This window comes from Melospiza melodia, chromosome 2, assembly GCF_035770615.1.
Source record: "Melospiza melodia melodia isolate bMelMel2 chromosome 2, bMelMel2.pri, whole genome shotgun sequence".
Lineage (NCBI taxonomy): Eukaryota > Metazoa > Chordata > Aves > Passeriformes > Passerellidae > Melospiza > Melospiza melodia.
Genome location: NC_086195.1, coordinates 65,012,603 through 65,030,510, shown reverse-complemented (window position 1 = coordinate 65,030,510; position 17,908 = coordinate 65,012,603). Strand labels below are relative to the sequence as shown.

At 39.3% G+C, this 17,908-nt stretch overlaps 1 protein-coding gene across 5 annotated transcripts in view; it reads left to right on the top strand.

The window, feature by feature from the left end:
- TSPAN9 (tetraspanin 9) overlaps window positions 1-17,908 on the top strand; it is a 169,046-nt gene that overhangs the window by 71,602 nt on the left and 79,536 nt on the right. For 4 of the 5 annotated variants that reach the window (XM_063148616.1, XM_063148613.1, XM_063148615.1 and 1 more), the window contains one exon: window positions 6,150-6,229. In XM_063148616.1, the coding sequence (XP_063004686.1) occupies window positions 6,167-6,229 (63 nt within the window). In that variant the 5' untranslated portion in view covers window positions 6,150-6,166. Of the gene's footprint in view, window positions 1-5,265; window positions 6,230-17,908 lie in introns of those variants that run through there. The other variant, XM_063148612.1, reaches the window with a different exon arrangement.

Below are 17,908 nucleotides of genomic sequence, written 5' to 3'. Positions count from 1 at the left end.
GGCCTCTTTTTCTTCAGCCATGCTAAAACTAGGTGGAGTCTCAGAACATGGAGTTCAGCCTCCAAAAATCCATCTGATCATCCTGATTTTCCTTCCAGCTTATGTTGTATGCATATCTACCTATCCCAGATCCTTTTACCTGGCCTCTGGAGCTGGCTTTCTGCTGCAGGAGGAATTGAGGATCACGTGATGCCTTTTGGATGCTTTTGGTTGTGCTAGAATGTGAAGAGAGAGGGGCATGAGGCTGTTGCCTCTCACAAAACATTGGGATTGTTTGCTGGTCAGGTCACAGGCACCGGCTGTGGGTAAGCCAGTTTCTTAATGAATCCAGTCTCCCCCTCCATCAGCTGTCTGTCCACTGAGTGCCAAAGGAAACGGTGGTTTTCTGACCATAAGAGAAATGGCTGCTCCTCATGCTAGTAGGGAAACTAAGTGTGCATTCCACTCTTCTCTGAACACTTGGTAGTGATTCTTTTTTAGCATTTGTATCCAACAAGCTGTTCATATGGGCTCTAAATAATGTGTGAAGCTATGATCAGTGATTGGAGACTCCAAAGCTGAAGTTACAGTAGTTCTTTTTCTAATGGAATACTTCTCTTAGTGGAAAATGAAAGTGTGTCAAAGGTTAAATATGGTTTGGGCTATTTGATTCTAAGAAACATAGGCAGATTTCAAAACTTGTCTACCACACAAAGTTGCCCTTGAAATCTACCTTTTTTTTGTCCAATCCCATGGTCGGCAGAATACTTTGGATTTACAACATCCAAGCTGGAGCTTGACAGGCCCCGGGATGTGCATTACAACTGTCAGAGCATCCAGGCTTTTGGTTATAAATTCTGCAGCATTGGAAGAACTCAGAACGCCAGGCATTTTAACTTGCTGGTGTCTGTAAACTTTTTGGCATGAAACCAAGAGCATGGAAGACCTGAGAACCCTGTGGTTTTGCCTCTCATGTGATCCTAATTTCAGTTCTATTCTTTGGACATCTTTTTCCCTTTAAGCTTATTCCGTTGTCAGTGTTGGTTTGGTGTTTATTTTAATTTGAGCTTTCAGCTGTATGCAACTTTATGTCAGTTGTAAGCTATAATTTTCAGCTTTTGTTCCTTATCTCCTTCTCATGGACTTCCAGGATACAGAGCAGTGACTGGAAAGATGTAGTTACTGAGTTTATACTCAACAATCTCTGTTCTTTGCCTATCTAATGTACCCTGAGGATGGCTTGTAAAATTGAGTTCCTGGTCAATATAATTCGAAAGAAAAGACTGAATTTAAGAACCATATCCTTTCAACACTTGGTAGCATATGCATTTGTACATCTCTCTGCAGGGCTCAGTACTGTTCTGAAGTCATGTGGCAGCGTTACTAAAACTCGTGATTTGAAAAATAATTAATTTGAGAATGGTGCAGTGGTTAGTGAGCTAGCTGAGGACGTGTGAGACAGATTTGGTTTGCTTCTCTGCCAACAGTTCCCTATTCATCCTCAGCAAACATCTTGGTCCTCGAGTTCTCCATATTTAAAATAGTGACAGTAGCATTATCCTACCTAATAGAAATTGCAAGATAAAATATATAATAATGTCTAAAATGGCTTGTGTACCATGGTGACTGGAGTTTTTCCTTTTTTAAAAACCCATAGAGTTTCATATTTCATTTTCAGGAATCATGGGAGACATAAAAAAAGCCTAAGATATTTTCGCTCAGCCTTCAGTATTTTTTCCTGTTCTTTCCTGTTGTAATCCCTCTCCCTCTCACTGGGTCAGCAATCTCACTGAAAGGGAATGCCAAGTGAAATTGACTTGAGACTTTTAAAAGGGGGAAAAAAGTTCATTTTTTTTCTATATTGCTGGGGTACCTTTTATAACTGTATTAGGTATTTTAAAATCTGTGTTTATAAATATGTTTATAAATTGGTCAGCTTTTGCTGTTTTGCAGCACGATTCCTCGAGCCAGTTGTGCAAGAACAGCTGAGGAGGGCAGAAACAAACAGAGGGGTCCGGGAGCACTGTAGCTGGGTGTAATTGGCACTAGGTTCTGGTGAGATTAAACTACAGAATGAGAAAAGAGATTAAATAATTTGTGAAAATCAGAAAGAAATGAAGATGCTGGGATGTGTGCTTTGGGGACTGTGGTGGACTGTTCCCAGGAGGGAACCAAATAAAACAGTTTCAGTAGGAGAGCCAGCCTATGCATTTTGACCATATTAATAGTACTCTTCCTTTCCATTTTTTGACTACACCCATTAATTGAATCATGACATCGATTTTCATACCTGCTATCTAAAAGTGGCCTAAATTTTTACCCTTAATATTTGGAAGAGCCATTTAAATGCAAAGGATTGTTTATTGCCTTGTCCCAGGCATATACACGTGGGACTGAAATTATTTTCTTGATGTGAAGGCATCACTCAGCAACAAAATTCTGTGATTCAGTAATCAAACATTAATGAAGTACAGAGTGAGCTTTTGAATGTTTTTCATGCCCTGATTACTAAACAGAGGTAAGATCTGTAGTGAAGCAAAATGTGTTTGTCCTCACGCTGAGGTTGTGCTGTTGAGTGGGACCCTGAAAGGTGCTGTTGCCACGCAGCAACACCTTCTGCTGAAGTCTCAGTCAGAGGCAGAGTTGAGTGCAATGGCTGGTCAAAACACAGCTGGATGGACTGCTTACAGCTTTTTCACCATTTACTTTATCAGCAAGTAAGCAGCCCGGTGTGGTTTATTAACTGAGTACCTGAGCACTGAGTTGGAGTTGCAGCAGCAGGAAGTGGCTTCTAATCTGTAAAGACACACCGTGGCTGCAGATTTGAGTGGCTGAAGGTTACTCAGGCTTGTAAAGTCTCCCTGGTGGCCACAGCGTAACCATAAGAGAATCATATGTTTTCTTGCTACACAGCAGGAGGAGAGGCTGATCTGGAGCCGTGTTTTCCCCACTGCTCGTTGCTCAGGTCTGGATTTTTAAGCTGTCTGTTGACTTTACGTGTGTCTTTGCTTGGGACTCTTCTGAAGTACAAACTGTGCTGTAGAACAATGATGGAGATCTCTTAAAGGAAAGTACATCAGAGGTAATGTTGCAGTAAACCAGTATTTTGCAGTATTTGGAGGTAAAAATAGAAAACTGGAAAACTTCATTAAGTTCTAATGAAACTTGAAAAAAAAAGGTTGGAGGTATAGTTGGTTTGCTTTATTTTTCCTAACCCCCAGAAGAAAGTTTCCACTGTTTACAAACTATGAGAGTATTTGTGAAAATTTTTTTGCTTATTACAGAATATTCTTTGAATTTTTTTAACCTTGAGGAGAATGGATTAATTATTTTTGTCATGTACTTTCAATGGGAAGGCAAATATTTATATTGCGGTAATTTTCACAAGTGCACAGCAAATTATTTTTTTTCTGTAGCTAGTCTAAGTCAGTGTAAATTTTATGGCAAACCAAAGGGTGGAAAAACTAAAAAGCTAAAAATGCTTTAAAGTACTTGTGTGTTCTCACAATTTTTTGGCTGAGAGCTCAGTTTTGTATGACAAGTGAAAACCGCTGAAAATATCTAGCTGCAGCATTGGTTTGCAGTGGTACAACTTTACACTTCCAGTAAGTGAATTTCAAACAGAAATTCACTTTGAGTCTTCTAAATTCATAGTCAGACATTTGGCTTGTGTTCCAGTGTGAGTTATCCTGCAGGATCTGGTGTCTGAGGCAGGTACCTGGCTGTGACCTGAAGGTTGCTTCCATCTGTTTTGCTGAGAAGGTTGCTTCTTGATAACTGCTTATGGCGAAGTTTGTACGTGCACTGTAGACATGCGTAGAAATGCCCCTTCTACTTTGGTCAAGGCTAATTTATCTTTTTTTACTTGGGAGTTTTGTGTGTAGCTTATTCTGTTGTCACGCACAGTGCTGAGCAGTCATCCTGCTGTCCTCTTTCTGACAGACACATCTAATGCAGGGAGCTTTGAAATTACTTTTGAAGAGCAAAGTGAACAAACATTGTTGATATGGGCTTGGACCTGCCTGTTGTTAAAATCTTACTTCAGAGCAGAAAAGGTGAGAGAGATATTACACATTCAAATACGGCTTATTTAATATCCTTTATTGATGGAGGGATCTTTTAGCAGAAAAAGGCTGTCAAGAAAGGTACCGCATTGCTTTAGGGTGTTGATTCTGATGTTGTTACATAAAAGTTACAGAATCCTTAGAGGCTTTTGGCCGTAGATATGCAAGATTGAATGAATGTTACATTGTCTTTTTTTAAAGATACTAGAGATAACCATGATCATTGCATTTTAATGAGCGTGTGGAGGGTCAGTTGAAAATTGCATAGAATTTTGCTTTTCCTGGTAGCCGTATTTCCTTCACAGAGGCCTCCTACTGTGGTTTCTTTCTTTACAGAAAGAAAAGAATAACCTGCATTTTAAGTCTGCTATAGCACTTTGCACCATTGGTGTGCTGCTTTTGTGCTTATGACAAAATGACAAATTTGGGAGTATGGGGAGTAGTGACCTGAAGTGCTTCTCTTCCTCCCCTCCAGGCACTTGCATGCATATGCGCAGGCACACGTGCACAGTCGTGCCCTCCCTGTTTCAGAGTCCTAGCAGGCATGTTGCACTCCTCTGTGGAGAGGAAATGTGGCATTTGGGTCAGTGTTTCTAGTTCACAGACAACCTGTGATGTAAGATGGCTTATTGCTGTGCACAACAAGAATCTCTGATGTACTTGTTAAATAGCGTGTAAAGAGCTGCAGGCTCAGATCCCCTCACGTTTTGGGAGTTTTAAGAATTGAATTATGACCTCGTGAGAGGCAGCAGCTCTGTCTGGTTAATTATATCACAGGTGATGGTGCTGCGTTATGTGCACGTACAGCTGAGATGTGTGCCTAAGCAGTGTATGCTGGGTGCTAGCCTATTCTCATTGCTTGTCCCGTGGGATTTGTTTACGCCAGAAAAAAATGTAAGTGACTGTTAATGAGCAGAGAGAGGTTAGCACCTGTCTATCTAATCCATACTTTTTCTGTATTTTATTGCATCGAAGGAATATCACTGCCTAACAGTTCTAGCGCATACACAGCTAAACAGTACTTGACATTTAAAGAGATTTTCTGTTGTGCACTTGTATAGTCAAGAGTAATTCTAATCCTATTAAAGATATTATGTCATGGAGGCGTGTCCTGGAGGAGAAGGCTTCTGCTAACTGGCCCGATGGAAAGCAGAGGGGAGGGGCGAGCAGGAGGGCGGATTTATTACTCGATAGTTAGGTCAGGGATTTCTGTGGGAAATGCCCAGTGGTTGCAGTTGCTGATGATTTCACGGCAACAGCAGTGAAACACAGAGTGCGCTCCGGTAGCGGGTTACTGAATGAGACACTGCAAATGGGTGGAAAGAAAAAAGACAGCGTGTGAGAGAGAGTCAGAGAGACACAGAGAGGGAAGCTGAGAGCAAGGAAAGTGCTCCGGCTCGAGGAGAGTCTCCCAGGTGTACTGCAGAAGCTTTTTGGAAATGGATGCAAGGACCATCTGCTGCCTATAGATTAGAGGACTGTAGACTAGGAGTGCAGAGAAAGAGCTTATGGCTCTTTTTAATAAAAATCAAAGTTCTGCATAACTGATTCATCAAGATAAATCATGAGTATGCTCTTGCATGGGATATTAATGTATAAATCCATGCTTCAGACAGACAGAGTTCAGCTTTCATTGCTATAAAAAATAAACCCAGCAACAATGCAGTGAATAAATTCTGCAGTGATTATCTGATTTATGTACGAAGAAAAAGAGAGGCAAAGCACAGACAGCTCTTAGCGCACTGTGGCATTTGCAAGGCACTGCATTTAATGCTGAGAGATGCTATACATTAAATCTGACAACTGTGAAAAGAGAGATCATGGAGAAGTCAAGTAGTGAGGATTCTTCAATTCACCGGAGTCCATCTTTGGATAGCAAAGACTCAGATTTTGCTAAACCTTCTACCTCAGGGAGGCAATTTGGTCGAGGTTTTACTGCAGGAGCTTTCTATGGTACAACTGGATCACGCACACAGAGCCACGCTGGGGTCGGAACCGGGACCGGCGCTGGGACTGGAACTGGCGTAAAAAGTGAAAAATACAGTGCACCCAAAGGCAGCAAATACGTGGTCTTTTACCTGGATCTATCCTTTGTTTTCCTTTTAGAATTTAAGAAGTGCAACATGGCAAGAGGCTGCCTGTGTTGTTTGAAATACATGATGTTCCTTTTCAATTTAATATTTTGGGTGAGTACTGCCTTTTCAGTTGCCTTCATCTGTTAGTGTATCCTGTACTGCTGCATTATGTGTATAGTGCATCTCTGAAGCAGTACTGTAAGTTCTCTCCTCCCCTCCCTCTCTCTCATACCTGCTTGGAATATTTTCATTGTTAAACTTGTGTCTATTGGGAAATACACATGCTTTCTATATCTTTATTGCTACCTGATTGTTGTAGTTTGGCTTCTGATTGCTCAGACTTGCTATTCTAATGTGCTTTCAACCGGGTTATCTGAGAAAGGGCAGAATTGTTGCCCTTTAAGGAAGACCAGAATTATTGTAGCATTAAAATCCTGCAGTGGCTGGATTGTTGCATTCTGTTGTAATACTTGTTTTGAAAAAAGCTTAAGGTTAATTTTTAAAATATATTTTCATTGTCACTATAAATCTCATTTGCTTTGTGTAAACTTCATTTGACAAAGTGCATTTTTCATTTGAAGGAAGTTCTGCCCCATTTCTCCAATTAAAAACAGTAAATCTTGTATGTTTTAACCTCTTAAGGTCTCAGCATAAATGTAAAATGTCTGGAATGGTGATTTAATATGGGTTCAGTTTCAGCTGCAATTGTACACATTGGTGTGTGAAGTTGGAGACTTGCACTTGCTTCTCAGGGATCAAAATTGATTTTCCTCCATCAGCCAAGAGGCGTGAGGAGTTGCAACAATGAATGTTTCAGCCAGCAAGTTAAAAGCGTAATGGCTACTTAGAGCAAAGTATTGTCACAACAGGGAAGGGAGAAAAGTTAAGTCTTCTGCCAGCTAAGCATCCTTCAGTACCGTATTTTTAAGGAAATCACAGGCTCATTGAAGTACTGAGTATTCATGAATATAACCCAATATGAAAGTGTTTGCTTAGTTTGAAAGCAAAGGTCACTTTTTTCCTGGTGGTTACAAAGCTTGGGCATGTGAACAAAACCATTCATGGTTGTGATCCAGAAACATACAATAAGCTTCATAAATAAATGAAAACACCATCCTGGGATTTATTTTTGAAAAAGGGGCATTAGCAGTCTAGTTCAAATAGCTACCTCTGGTGTACAGATATCATTGTTCAAATTAGAAGCCTTACTAGCTGGTTGTCTCTTTATCTTGACCCACTTACTGAAATAACCTCTAAGAGCAAGAGTTAATGGGAGATTTGGTACAGTGTTGAACCGCTCACGCAACAGTGAGCTTTTATCAGTAATAGACTGAAATGCTAGACTGAAATTACTCAACTTGTGGGCATCTTACTGAAATAGAAAGATAGAACTGATCACTGAAGAACATCTGATCAAAGTTCACTTATGATTTTAATTTTTTTTTTCTTTTTCTGTACACATACCCTACTAGACAGTTGCCATATGTATTTTTGGAATAAATAATTTTAAACACACCATATGAATATCAAACTGGCTATTTGACTCAGTGCTGCATTTCTTTGACACCTTGAACTATTTTTTTTCATATATTTATGTGGTGACTAGTTTTAGAAAAGCTTTTATCTGGTCTCATTACTCATGTCCTCTGTGATCTGTTATGTAGGTGTCTCTTACTCCTTACCTTCTTAGATGCAACATCTTTCTTTGTTTTTTTCTTCTTCCCAAGCAGCAATTTTCTTGACTCTGCATCAGATCTTCAGAGTCCTTTTTTTCCCCATTCCTTGAACTCACAAGAACATTTCAGACTTCCTCTGTGTGCTCATCTCTGTCTGCTCAGCTCCCACTGGACTTTTGTACAAACACATTGCTGCTTAGGTTAAAACTAGCCTACCATCTGGAACAGTTCTCTAGTGTCCTGTGCTTCTTCAGTTCTTACCCATTTCTCCTAATCCCCTTCACACTCTCCTTACCATGTCTTTTGTGGTAAGGCTTATATCACTTTTGTTTCTGTTACTAAACTTTATCACCACATTTCTAGCCAATATTCTAAAAATGCCTTTTTTAAAAATGTGAACTATGCTATTCAGAATGAAAATAATGCTCTGGCCTGGTGAATCTGAGAGATTATTAAAAAATGCTAAATGCAAGATGTCAGGTTCTTTTCAAAGTATTTTACAACAGACACGTGATCCTTCAGCCTGGTTTAAATTGCTCAGAAGTCCTCCCTTCTTAACTGTAGCTGTCTTATACTCAATTTTGCAAGCCAGAATGATGTTCCTGTGCATTCTTCCAGTTTTGCTGTATTCTTTTTTTTCTTTTTTTGACTGTGCTGCTTTATTGTTTGAGACATTCAAATGAACAACATCATCCTTTGATTCCTGGGAATGCAACTAGAATGAAGCACACTACACTATATGTTTTCTGTAGTTTGTCACATCTGGCTTCATACTTGGAACCTCCACTGGTTCCATCATGAATATATCCGAGAGGTTGTGAATGTTTGACTCTGTGCTCCTAGCTGATGCTGTGCACCTGCAACAACTCTCACTCCTGCCCTGAACCCTCCTGCCAGCCCAGCACTGGAGTCCCCACACAGCTCTGCCAGTGCACTTCGCTCCTGCCCTGCCCTGAAGCACTCCCTGCTCTTTCAGTCCTATCTTTCTTCTTAACCTACTTTTTCCATTCCCAGGTTTGCCTGTTCTCACTGCTTCCTTCTGAATTTCTGTTAAGAAACCCAAGTCCAAAAACATGAAGCTGTGGCCTGCTCTTGAGCAGTGACTATCATCTTTTTCAATGCAAGGTGATTTATTTTTAAAAAGAGAAGCTTCACTTTTAAACATGAATTTTCCTGAACTGTAATTTAAAGCAGAATGAGGCTCCTGGTCTTCAGAGATGAGGAGACACATCAACACTGTTACCATATAAAATGGTGCTTGTGAGATGCTTCCTCTGAATATGAACACTGGAGGTACCCTTTGGCACCCCAGCATGCTGGGCATGATTGTTTGGACTGATTCTTTGTGTTGGCTCATAGGAGGATGTTCTTCTGTAGGAAAAGAGGAACCTTTTTCCATCATTTCATTTTGAGGCAGAGAAATGGAGTCTAATCTCTGCCTCATGGGCCAATGAGCTCTACTCCTCTTTCAGCCTTGCAGCTAACTCATACAGATTTGACAACTAATTATATGTGAATATTATATATTACACACATTATTTTTACATACAATGTATTTTGCTTATTTTAATGTGTACCCACAGATACTTACGTACAATTGTATGTTTCAAGTGATGGAGAAGTGCAGTAGTCAGTAGATTCTCTCTGCACTTTGTACTTGCTGTTGCTGTGATAACTGCAACCAAGAGTTGTAGCAAAAATTCACTGTCTGTGAATTTGGTTCAGGGCAAGAAAATACAGCTTTTGAAAATTACTAGCATGTGTATCAGTTAACCTGGAAGGATCACCTACCATTTGTACAAAGCAAATTTGTCTAAGTGGGGCCTAACAGTAAGTTGGAACAGAAGGTGTTTCTCCACTGAATTACTGAGAGCTTCAGGTATTTCTCTGTGTCCCTCTGATTCTTAACAGTTGTTCATGGCCATCTGGCATTGCTTTCTTTCAGAGATTAGGAAAGTCTGAGCTGAGGGTTAAGGAAGCTTATAGTATTTAATTGTGTGGCTAGGATGATGATTTACACTGAATTCATCCTAAGTGCATAATATGTTTTGCAAAGGGACTGGATGGACAGCTACAAATGTTAATTGATTTAGTTTGCCTTCAAGAATATTTATGTGCAAACATGCGGAGATTGCAAAGTAGCCGATATTGCTCTGCAGAAGAAATAAAGTATTGATTTTTGCTCCTACAGATAGCAGCTAAATTGTCAAAGAAGGTAATTACTAAATATAAACATTAGAGTGTATGTCTTTCTATAGGAGATTTCACTTCATTGTTATTAGAGGAAAGGATTACAATAATTATTTTCACAAAATGTATCAGAAGATATTACTGGTTAGAAAAAAAAGTTCTGTGAGACATGATTTTAAAAAAATCACTCATGAAATGAGCCTTTTTTGTGGTCTTAAAATGGAATTTTTGAAATCACTGGCATAAGATACCAAAAAGTCACTAGGGAACTTCACAAGCAGTCAATGGTCATGGTTACATTTTGTCTTGTTCTATTAATTTAACTTAGGTTAATGAGTCTGCATACAGAAGCATTCATAGTAGACATCTTGATGGTTTTTACTATTGCTTAATTTTAATATAAAATGTATGTTACTAGGAGCTGTATAGCAAGATTATTAAGTCTGATCTTATGTGTTTCAAGAAGAGCTGAGGAAAAGCTAAGCATAGTCAAGAAAACCCTTCATGAAGTTTATTTTTTAAAAGTTTCTAATTTTAAACAACTAAAGAAATCTGATAAGAATAATCCCTGTATATTAATGTTACAATTAAAAGCAGAAGTTATAAGCAGAAGTTACAATTTATTAAAAGGGGAGTCAAATATACAAATACAGTTATTTAATATTTACTTTCAAAGTAAATTTTCTACTAGCATATTCCTTTTACTGAAACATAAATTTAGAACAGAAAAACATGGTCTGGAAACATGCTGGTCCAGCAGGAGCACCAAAATCAAATACAGCAAATTTTTCCCTAATGCTCTCTAATTACAATAATGGATAAAGACTGTTGCTCCTGGATAATATTTTTCTGCATTAATTATTGGTGCAATTTAATCTTAGAGTAGGAGTAATTAATACTTCTTTCTGTAGATTAAAACCAATATTGTGCATTTATCAATGAGCATAAAGACAGTGGTAGAGCAGCCATGCAGGCCACTTGTACTCAATCTCAGATCATACTAAAAGAGAGGGAGCATGTCCATCCTCTGGGTCTGGCTGCTATCAAAGCTCTTGGTACTGTAAAGCAGCTAACAACTTTAGAATGGTTTGCATAAGGTAATCCATACTTATTTATGCCAAACTGGAATAAATAATATAATGCACTGTTTAGTTTGAAGTACAAAGCTTGAATGCCTAGCTGAACCTGTTGGATGGACAGTTAAATCATGTGAAGAGACTTTGTCCCTACAAATAACTGAAAATTAATCTCTGAGGTTTAAAAGGGGTGGACAGTTTGTCCTCTAAATCAGAACAAAATTGCTAACGACAAACAGCTTTGGAAAGGACACACATTAAATTTCTCTCTCTTTTGTTGCCCTCCCACTGGCTGCATTATCTGATAGTCTCCATTTTCTCACACAGGGGATAATGACAAAGAGAGACAGTCAGTGACCCTGGGATGCTTGTCTCTTGACATAATAGTGATATTTACTTCTGTTGTATTTTCACTCTAATGACATAAGTGTGGTGACAGTTGTGGTACAATCATGTGAAAATAAGACTATCCAAAAACACCCAACCAACCAAAAACAAACAGAAAAATCCCAAACAAACAACCCCTCCCCTCAACCAAAAAAAAAAACACACATCAAAAACTGAAGAGAAACCAGTAACATAGTGAATTCTGGAAAAGCTAGTGTTTTCAGTGACATTAGCTGGAGAATTCTTGTTTTTTTCTGATAGGGATTTGAGAAGCTGTGAAAAGATCCCAGCTATTAGTTTTAGTTTCCTATCCAAGTGGCATAGCACTGTTGGTGTCCCTATGGAAGCATGCACCTCGGTGGGGGAGAACTATTAGAAAAACATTTTAGTGTGACAGTGTTTTGGCTGGGAGGAGAAGGAAAGGTAATATTGAGTTCAAACAGTGTGGTGTCCTAATGAATGTGGGGTAAATTAAGTCCATTTGTAACCAGCATGATGACATTACAGAATAATATTAAAACGTTATGGGAGACCTGAGACTAGTTTTAATTTAAAATATTGAGGTTTGCTTGAGAACTGAGTTAACACTGATTAATATGGGTGATAAGGGCCTCAAACCTCGTTTTAGGGTCTAAGCTATTGCAGCTTGAAAGACAAGACATGAGATTCAGCATTTTTTGCAGTGTTCCTCTCACTAACTACTCTTTGCTAACACTATATTTTATTTAGGTTGTTTTGGTTTTATTTTTTTAGATGCGGGGGATTTTTAAATTATTTTGGTTTTCCTTCAGTGTGGAAGTGTTTTAATTCTAGCTGTAGGTAGGTGTGAGAGCCATTTGTGTCTGTTATTTTGGATAAACAACGAGTTGATTCATCACTCAGGCAGACTTGTACACAACTGTTGTAATGTGGCCTGTTGGACATTTGTTCATTTGTATATGAGGAGGTTTATGGTCATTGAAAGGGAGAAGCACAGGAAGAATTTCAAGTTGGAAAACAAATTCCTCCCCTCCAGTTCTCCCTGCACCCTTGTACTCCCAGAGTTAAATCTTTCTTTAAAACATATGACTCAGGTTCTGTTCCTCATATCCTTTGAGGATGTGAGGATGACATTAAACAAATTTCCTCAGCCTTCTATGTCTCAACTCCCCTAACTTTAAAAACAAGAATGTATCAAATTTCCATAAAGCAATGACTTATTGTCAGTTTTGAATAAGGGTAATAACAGTGATATTTCCTACTTAATTCTGCATTCCTAGACCCATTTAATAAGCCACTTGGTAGGGCCTTGGTTAGCAGGGTCCCTTTTTGTCTGCTCCTGCTACCCCCAGGTAAGTAGGTTTCCAAGAGGCCCATCTAAAAGGGTATAATCTTTCTTATGTGAGTAGAGGATGAGCTTGTAACTCCATTATCTGGCTGTTCAAGGAGGCATCTAATTTGTTTATTTAAACACTGCTGACACAGGGCAAGACCTGGGTAGAAAAGATGGGAGAATGTATTCTAGGTTTTAGAAATTAAAGTGTGGTTTGTTAGGGTTTTGCTGTAGACACAGTTGGGATGTTTCTAATGGGTAGCCAAGTCACCACAGGTATTATGGAATACTATAGGTCCTCTGTTTTGTAATATGTAAAATTACTCAGCCTTTCAGCAACTTATGAAAACTGTGAACAAAAGGAAGAATTCTGCTGTTTATGTTGGGCTTTGCTTTAAATATCTTGCAGAATTAAATAAACCACACTTCCCAAACTAATGGAAGGGACCTCGTATGGCTGAAGGTGTGATATTAGACAGTAAATGTTTGTTGAATCTATTGGGGACTTCTCACATGACACTTAATAGTTTTAATACCACTTTATAGAAATTACTGCAGACACTGAACTGAAAACCATTTCAGAACTTTCTGACACAAATTACCTTTAAATCAACTCAGATCTCCATTTAGCTCGGTCCCTTGCTGCTTAGGAGCAGCTTAAATTGCTTAATTTATTCAGCATAGATAATTGAACTTCCAGTTTGGAAATTTGACTGGAATGATTGTTCTTTCCTGCTGCCTTTAATGAGCTGGGCCAAAGTTCACATGGCTATCCGAACCTTCTTCATTTAACTACTGCAGCCAGTATGGCAAGGATTGTGAACATTCATGGGACTTGCTGCCAGTCTGAATTTTAGAAGTCATCTACAGCTCATCATCAGTACTGTCTCCCAAAACTTGGCACCCTGGCCAGTGGCTTTGTCACTGCAGGTAATGCAGCCGGGCTGGGCTCTCCGCAGGGTTACAGAACATCCAGCCGCTGTTTGTCATCATCCCTAATCAAGCCACAGACAAGTCCCTACAGTCTTAGTGAGCATAGGAAGACTGGTTTGCCATTTCTTTTATTTCTGTCTGTGCTTCCTTGTGTTTGCTATGTTTTTGTTTTTAAGTGCAGGAGATGAGAATTAACTTTTCAGAATCAAAATAATTAGTAATCTTTGAAAATGTTGCTTTAGTAGGGAAAAACTCTGTACCCGTGGATTCTGTTGAATCCATTTGGTCCTCATTTCAAGCTCCTTTTGCTAATCCTGTCTTCTGACTGCTGGATGAAAACCCCTTATTACTGTTTCCAATGAATGCTGCAGGGATAGTTTTGAAGATACATTAAACTATTCTCTACTGTCTTTCTTCCCATATAACACTGGCAAGACGTGAAGCATCAGAGATTGAATTTGTATCTCTTTTATTTCTTTTGTGGATTTCCCCATACTTCTGTTTTATGTGCATTCTGGTACAATTTGTACTGCTGTAGGTACAAATTATAGGTGTGCAGTAGAAAGTGATCACATTATAGTTGATTCTTAAAAGTGTATGACATGTATTGAGAGTAGCTGCAAGGAATAAAAACCAGCAGAAACTGTTATGCTAATCATCTGTTACAGAATTATTAATTTCTAATGCTGTATTGAGTTGTGACTGATAAGTACTTTCTTTTTACTAAAATAAGCAGGGTTTAATGTTTTTAATTTTTTTTAATGATGAAGAAGACTGAAGCAAGACAATAATGGGCTATGGATGAAGATAAGATTATGAACAATAAGATTATGACTATAAGCTGTAGGTTTTATCAGCTTAACAAATTACCAGTCATTAACAGAGATGCATTAGTTGCTTGTGTGCAGATTTCTACCATGTTGTGGATGTACTGCAAAGCAGGTTAATGTAAACCATGCAGTTTACTCTGCAAATAATGTATGGAGTGGTTAACAGTGTAAGCAGTTAACTGGGAATAATTCCATCATATATTGTTGTGTCTCTATACCACAACATACAATCACTGAGGCAAAAATAAAACAGAGAGTAAAAAATTTGCATTGTACTAGTCAATCAAATTTCCTCAATTTGCTGTCTTAGAGAATTGGAATTTACTAGGAGGGCTGCTTCTGAATTAGAGGTTTGTTCTTTTAGGCTTCTTTAATTGATCTATTAAGCACACTTTGTTTTAAATGGTGCTTCTGAATACTTACATTTTGTTAGTAGCTGTGTCACCGCTGAGAAGCGTGGATTCTTCACAAGACTCCTTTCTTCTTCTATATTGTCTTGGAGAGTTTCCAACTAGTTATGCTCATAAGCAGGTAAGAGAGGTGTCTATGAATAGATTGTAATTCAGAAATGTAAACATCTATTTCTGTCCCATTTCATAGCAGTTTTAAACTGAATTGACAGTTAAGAATCTTATTTTCCTTTACTTCTGTGCCCATCCCCCACTTTTTACCTTTCATCAAGTTTTTGCTGTGTTCCAAAGTTTTCCTTTTTCTTTTGCGGTGTCCTCTGGAAGCAGAGACACAGTTAAATTAGAAAAAAATAAACTTTATGCTTTCAATTGCTCTTTCCTTAGAGTTTCAATTGCCCCCTCTTCTCCATTTTCACTGCTTTAAGGAATTGATATTACATCTGTTGTTGTAATCCAGAGTGCCTTAGGACCACTTAATGTATTTATCCTCTTGACACCCTGTAAGTATGGGCTGTTCTTTTATCCTCCTGATACAGATGGAAAGCTGAGACACCAAAACAAAGAGAATGTGTGCATTAGAGCACAGGGTAGAGGGCTGAGAGCCTTCAGAGACCATAACTAGCGAGTTGTCATGGTTTAACCCCAGCCAGCAACTCAGTACCACACAGCTGCTTGCTCATTTCCCCACCCCTCTACCTCACTGGGATGGGGAGGAGAATCATGAGAAAGGTAAGTGGGTTAAGGTAAAAGCAGTTTAATAACAGAAATAAAATATAATAACAGCAATAACTATATAATGATAATTGTAATTAAAAGGGAAATAACAAAGAGAGAGATATAAATTAAATCCCCAAACCCCCAAGTGATGTACAATGCATCCACTGACTGATGCCCACCCCATCCCTGAGCAGTGATTGATGGCTCCTGGCTGACTCCCTGCAGTTTATGTACTGAGCATGACATTCTATGCTATGGAACATCCCTTTGGCCAGTCCTGCCCACGCTCCCTCCCAGCTTCTTCTGCACCTCCTAGCTGGCAGAACATGAGACCTTGAAGTGTCCTTGACTCAAGGTAGGCAGAGCTCAGCAACAGGTGTGAGGCACTGGCACAGATTGCCCAGGTGGATTCCCCATCCTTGGAGATGTTCAAGGCCAGGTTGGGGCTTTGAGCAGCCTGGTCTAGCGGAAGTTTCCCTGTCCATGGCAGTGTGTATGGAATTAGATGATCTTTAAGGTCCCTTCCAACCCAAGGTATTCTGTAATTCTGTGTTACCAATGTTATTCTTATGCCAAATCCAAAACACAGCACTGTACCAGCTACTAGGAAGAAACTAACTCTATCCCAGCCAAAACCAGGACAGAAGTCCAGTCCACATGCAGCAGACTTCAGCATGGAGAGGCTTGTGTTGGGATCTGTATGGCAGTGCCCACGAACTCAGAAATCCTGCAGATCACTTCCCTCAAGCTTGGGTGTCTGCAGCAGTCCTCCTGCACTTTCATTGCCAGATTAGCTTGGGCAGAGACAGCTTAAATCTGTCTATATCCATGGTGTAGATGTGCCCTTCTAAGAGACTTGTACAAAGTTAAACTGAAATTGAATCTGGATCCCTGAAGTCCCTGCTAAGTGTCTTAAGCAACCGACCATCTGTTATGTGCCATTTGCCTTCTGAGAGACTTCAGAGCCAAGCCACCCCAGAACATGCTTGTGCAGCGTTGTCTGCAGGCACAGAGCTGACAGGTTTAGGACTGGTACAGCATCTCCTTTTATTTGGCTGTGTACTCCAGAGGTCTGGCATCATGCCACTGACATCCAGAGGTACCTAGAGGAGTGGAAGTTTTCTCATGTCACAACATAAACCTTAAACCTCCCCACCCCCTGCAAAGTGTCACGGGGTGAACTGGAGGTCGCTTCTTAGGATTGTCATCCAACGGATGACAGTCAAGGTGAAGACTTGGCTGTGGGATATCTCTATTGATTTCATTGTAATATTTTTTCATGACTCCAAACCAGCAAATAAAGTCTATTTCATAACTAATGAACAAGTAACCCAGCACTGGATTTAACACTTAGAGAAGGTAGAGTTGTTGCATGGCTGGCAGTAGGAATTCTTCCTACTTTCCCTAGCCCCTCAAGCCACATGTTAGTCTTCTAGTGCCTGAGCAATGTTTGTGCTGACAGCTTTTTCAGCATGTGGAACGTAGAGAGGACTCTCAGGTGGGATCTCTCTTTGTACTCTCAGCATCTGGGAGGATGTTGGGATGTCTTTCAGTGCAACGTTGGTTTTGTGTCTTACAGGATGCAGTCTAAAATGCAGATTGCTGGAGTTAGATTTGCTCCTGGTTTGATATTTTTGTGTTTGTTTAGGCTTTTTTTAGGTGTTAGCTACTCTCTTAATAGAATATGCCTGTGGAGGTGGCTATGATGTACGATGTTGGTGTGATAGAGCTGTCTGTTACTTTGACAGGTTGGAATCCCATTTTCTTTGGAAATTTGAGTTTGTCCTCCTGCTCTTAGGTAGAAGTGGAACCTGACACTGTTGCTGGATTTTGTTCTTGTTTTGTCTCCTAGTCTGTTCGTCCATTTACAGCTTAATTGAAATAAATAATTGTTGTGCTTCATGATTTAGTAGGTATTAGTGGTAAGGTTCACCTTATTAGTGTAGGATTTTCATGGTTCTGTTTTGAGTATTTAAATTCATGATCCAAATAAACCGTAGTGGAGTTACAATTTAATACTTCAATGTTCGACTTCTGGTATATTGATTTATCTCCCCTTCATGAAGCTCAAATGCAAAATTGGATATACTGGATCACACCAAATGTTTGTGTATCTTGCCTTTCAAAGTATATGGTAAAAATGCTTAACAGAGACTAAAGGAATTGAATGAATTCATGGAACTCCTTACAGCCATTTATCCAAAATTCTCTGGCAGAAAGTCTACTTATATAATTAAATATTCTGTGAAAGGGCATTTC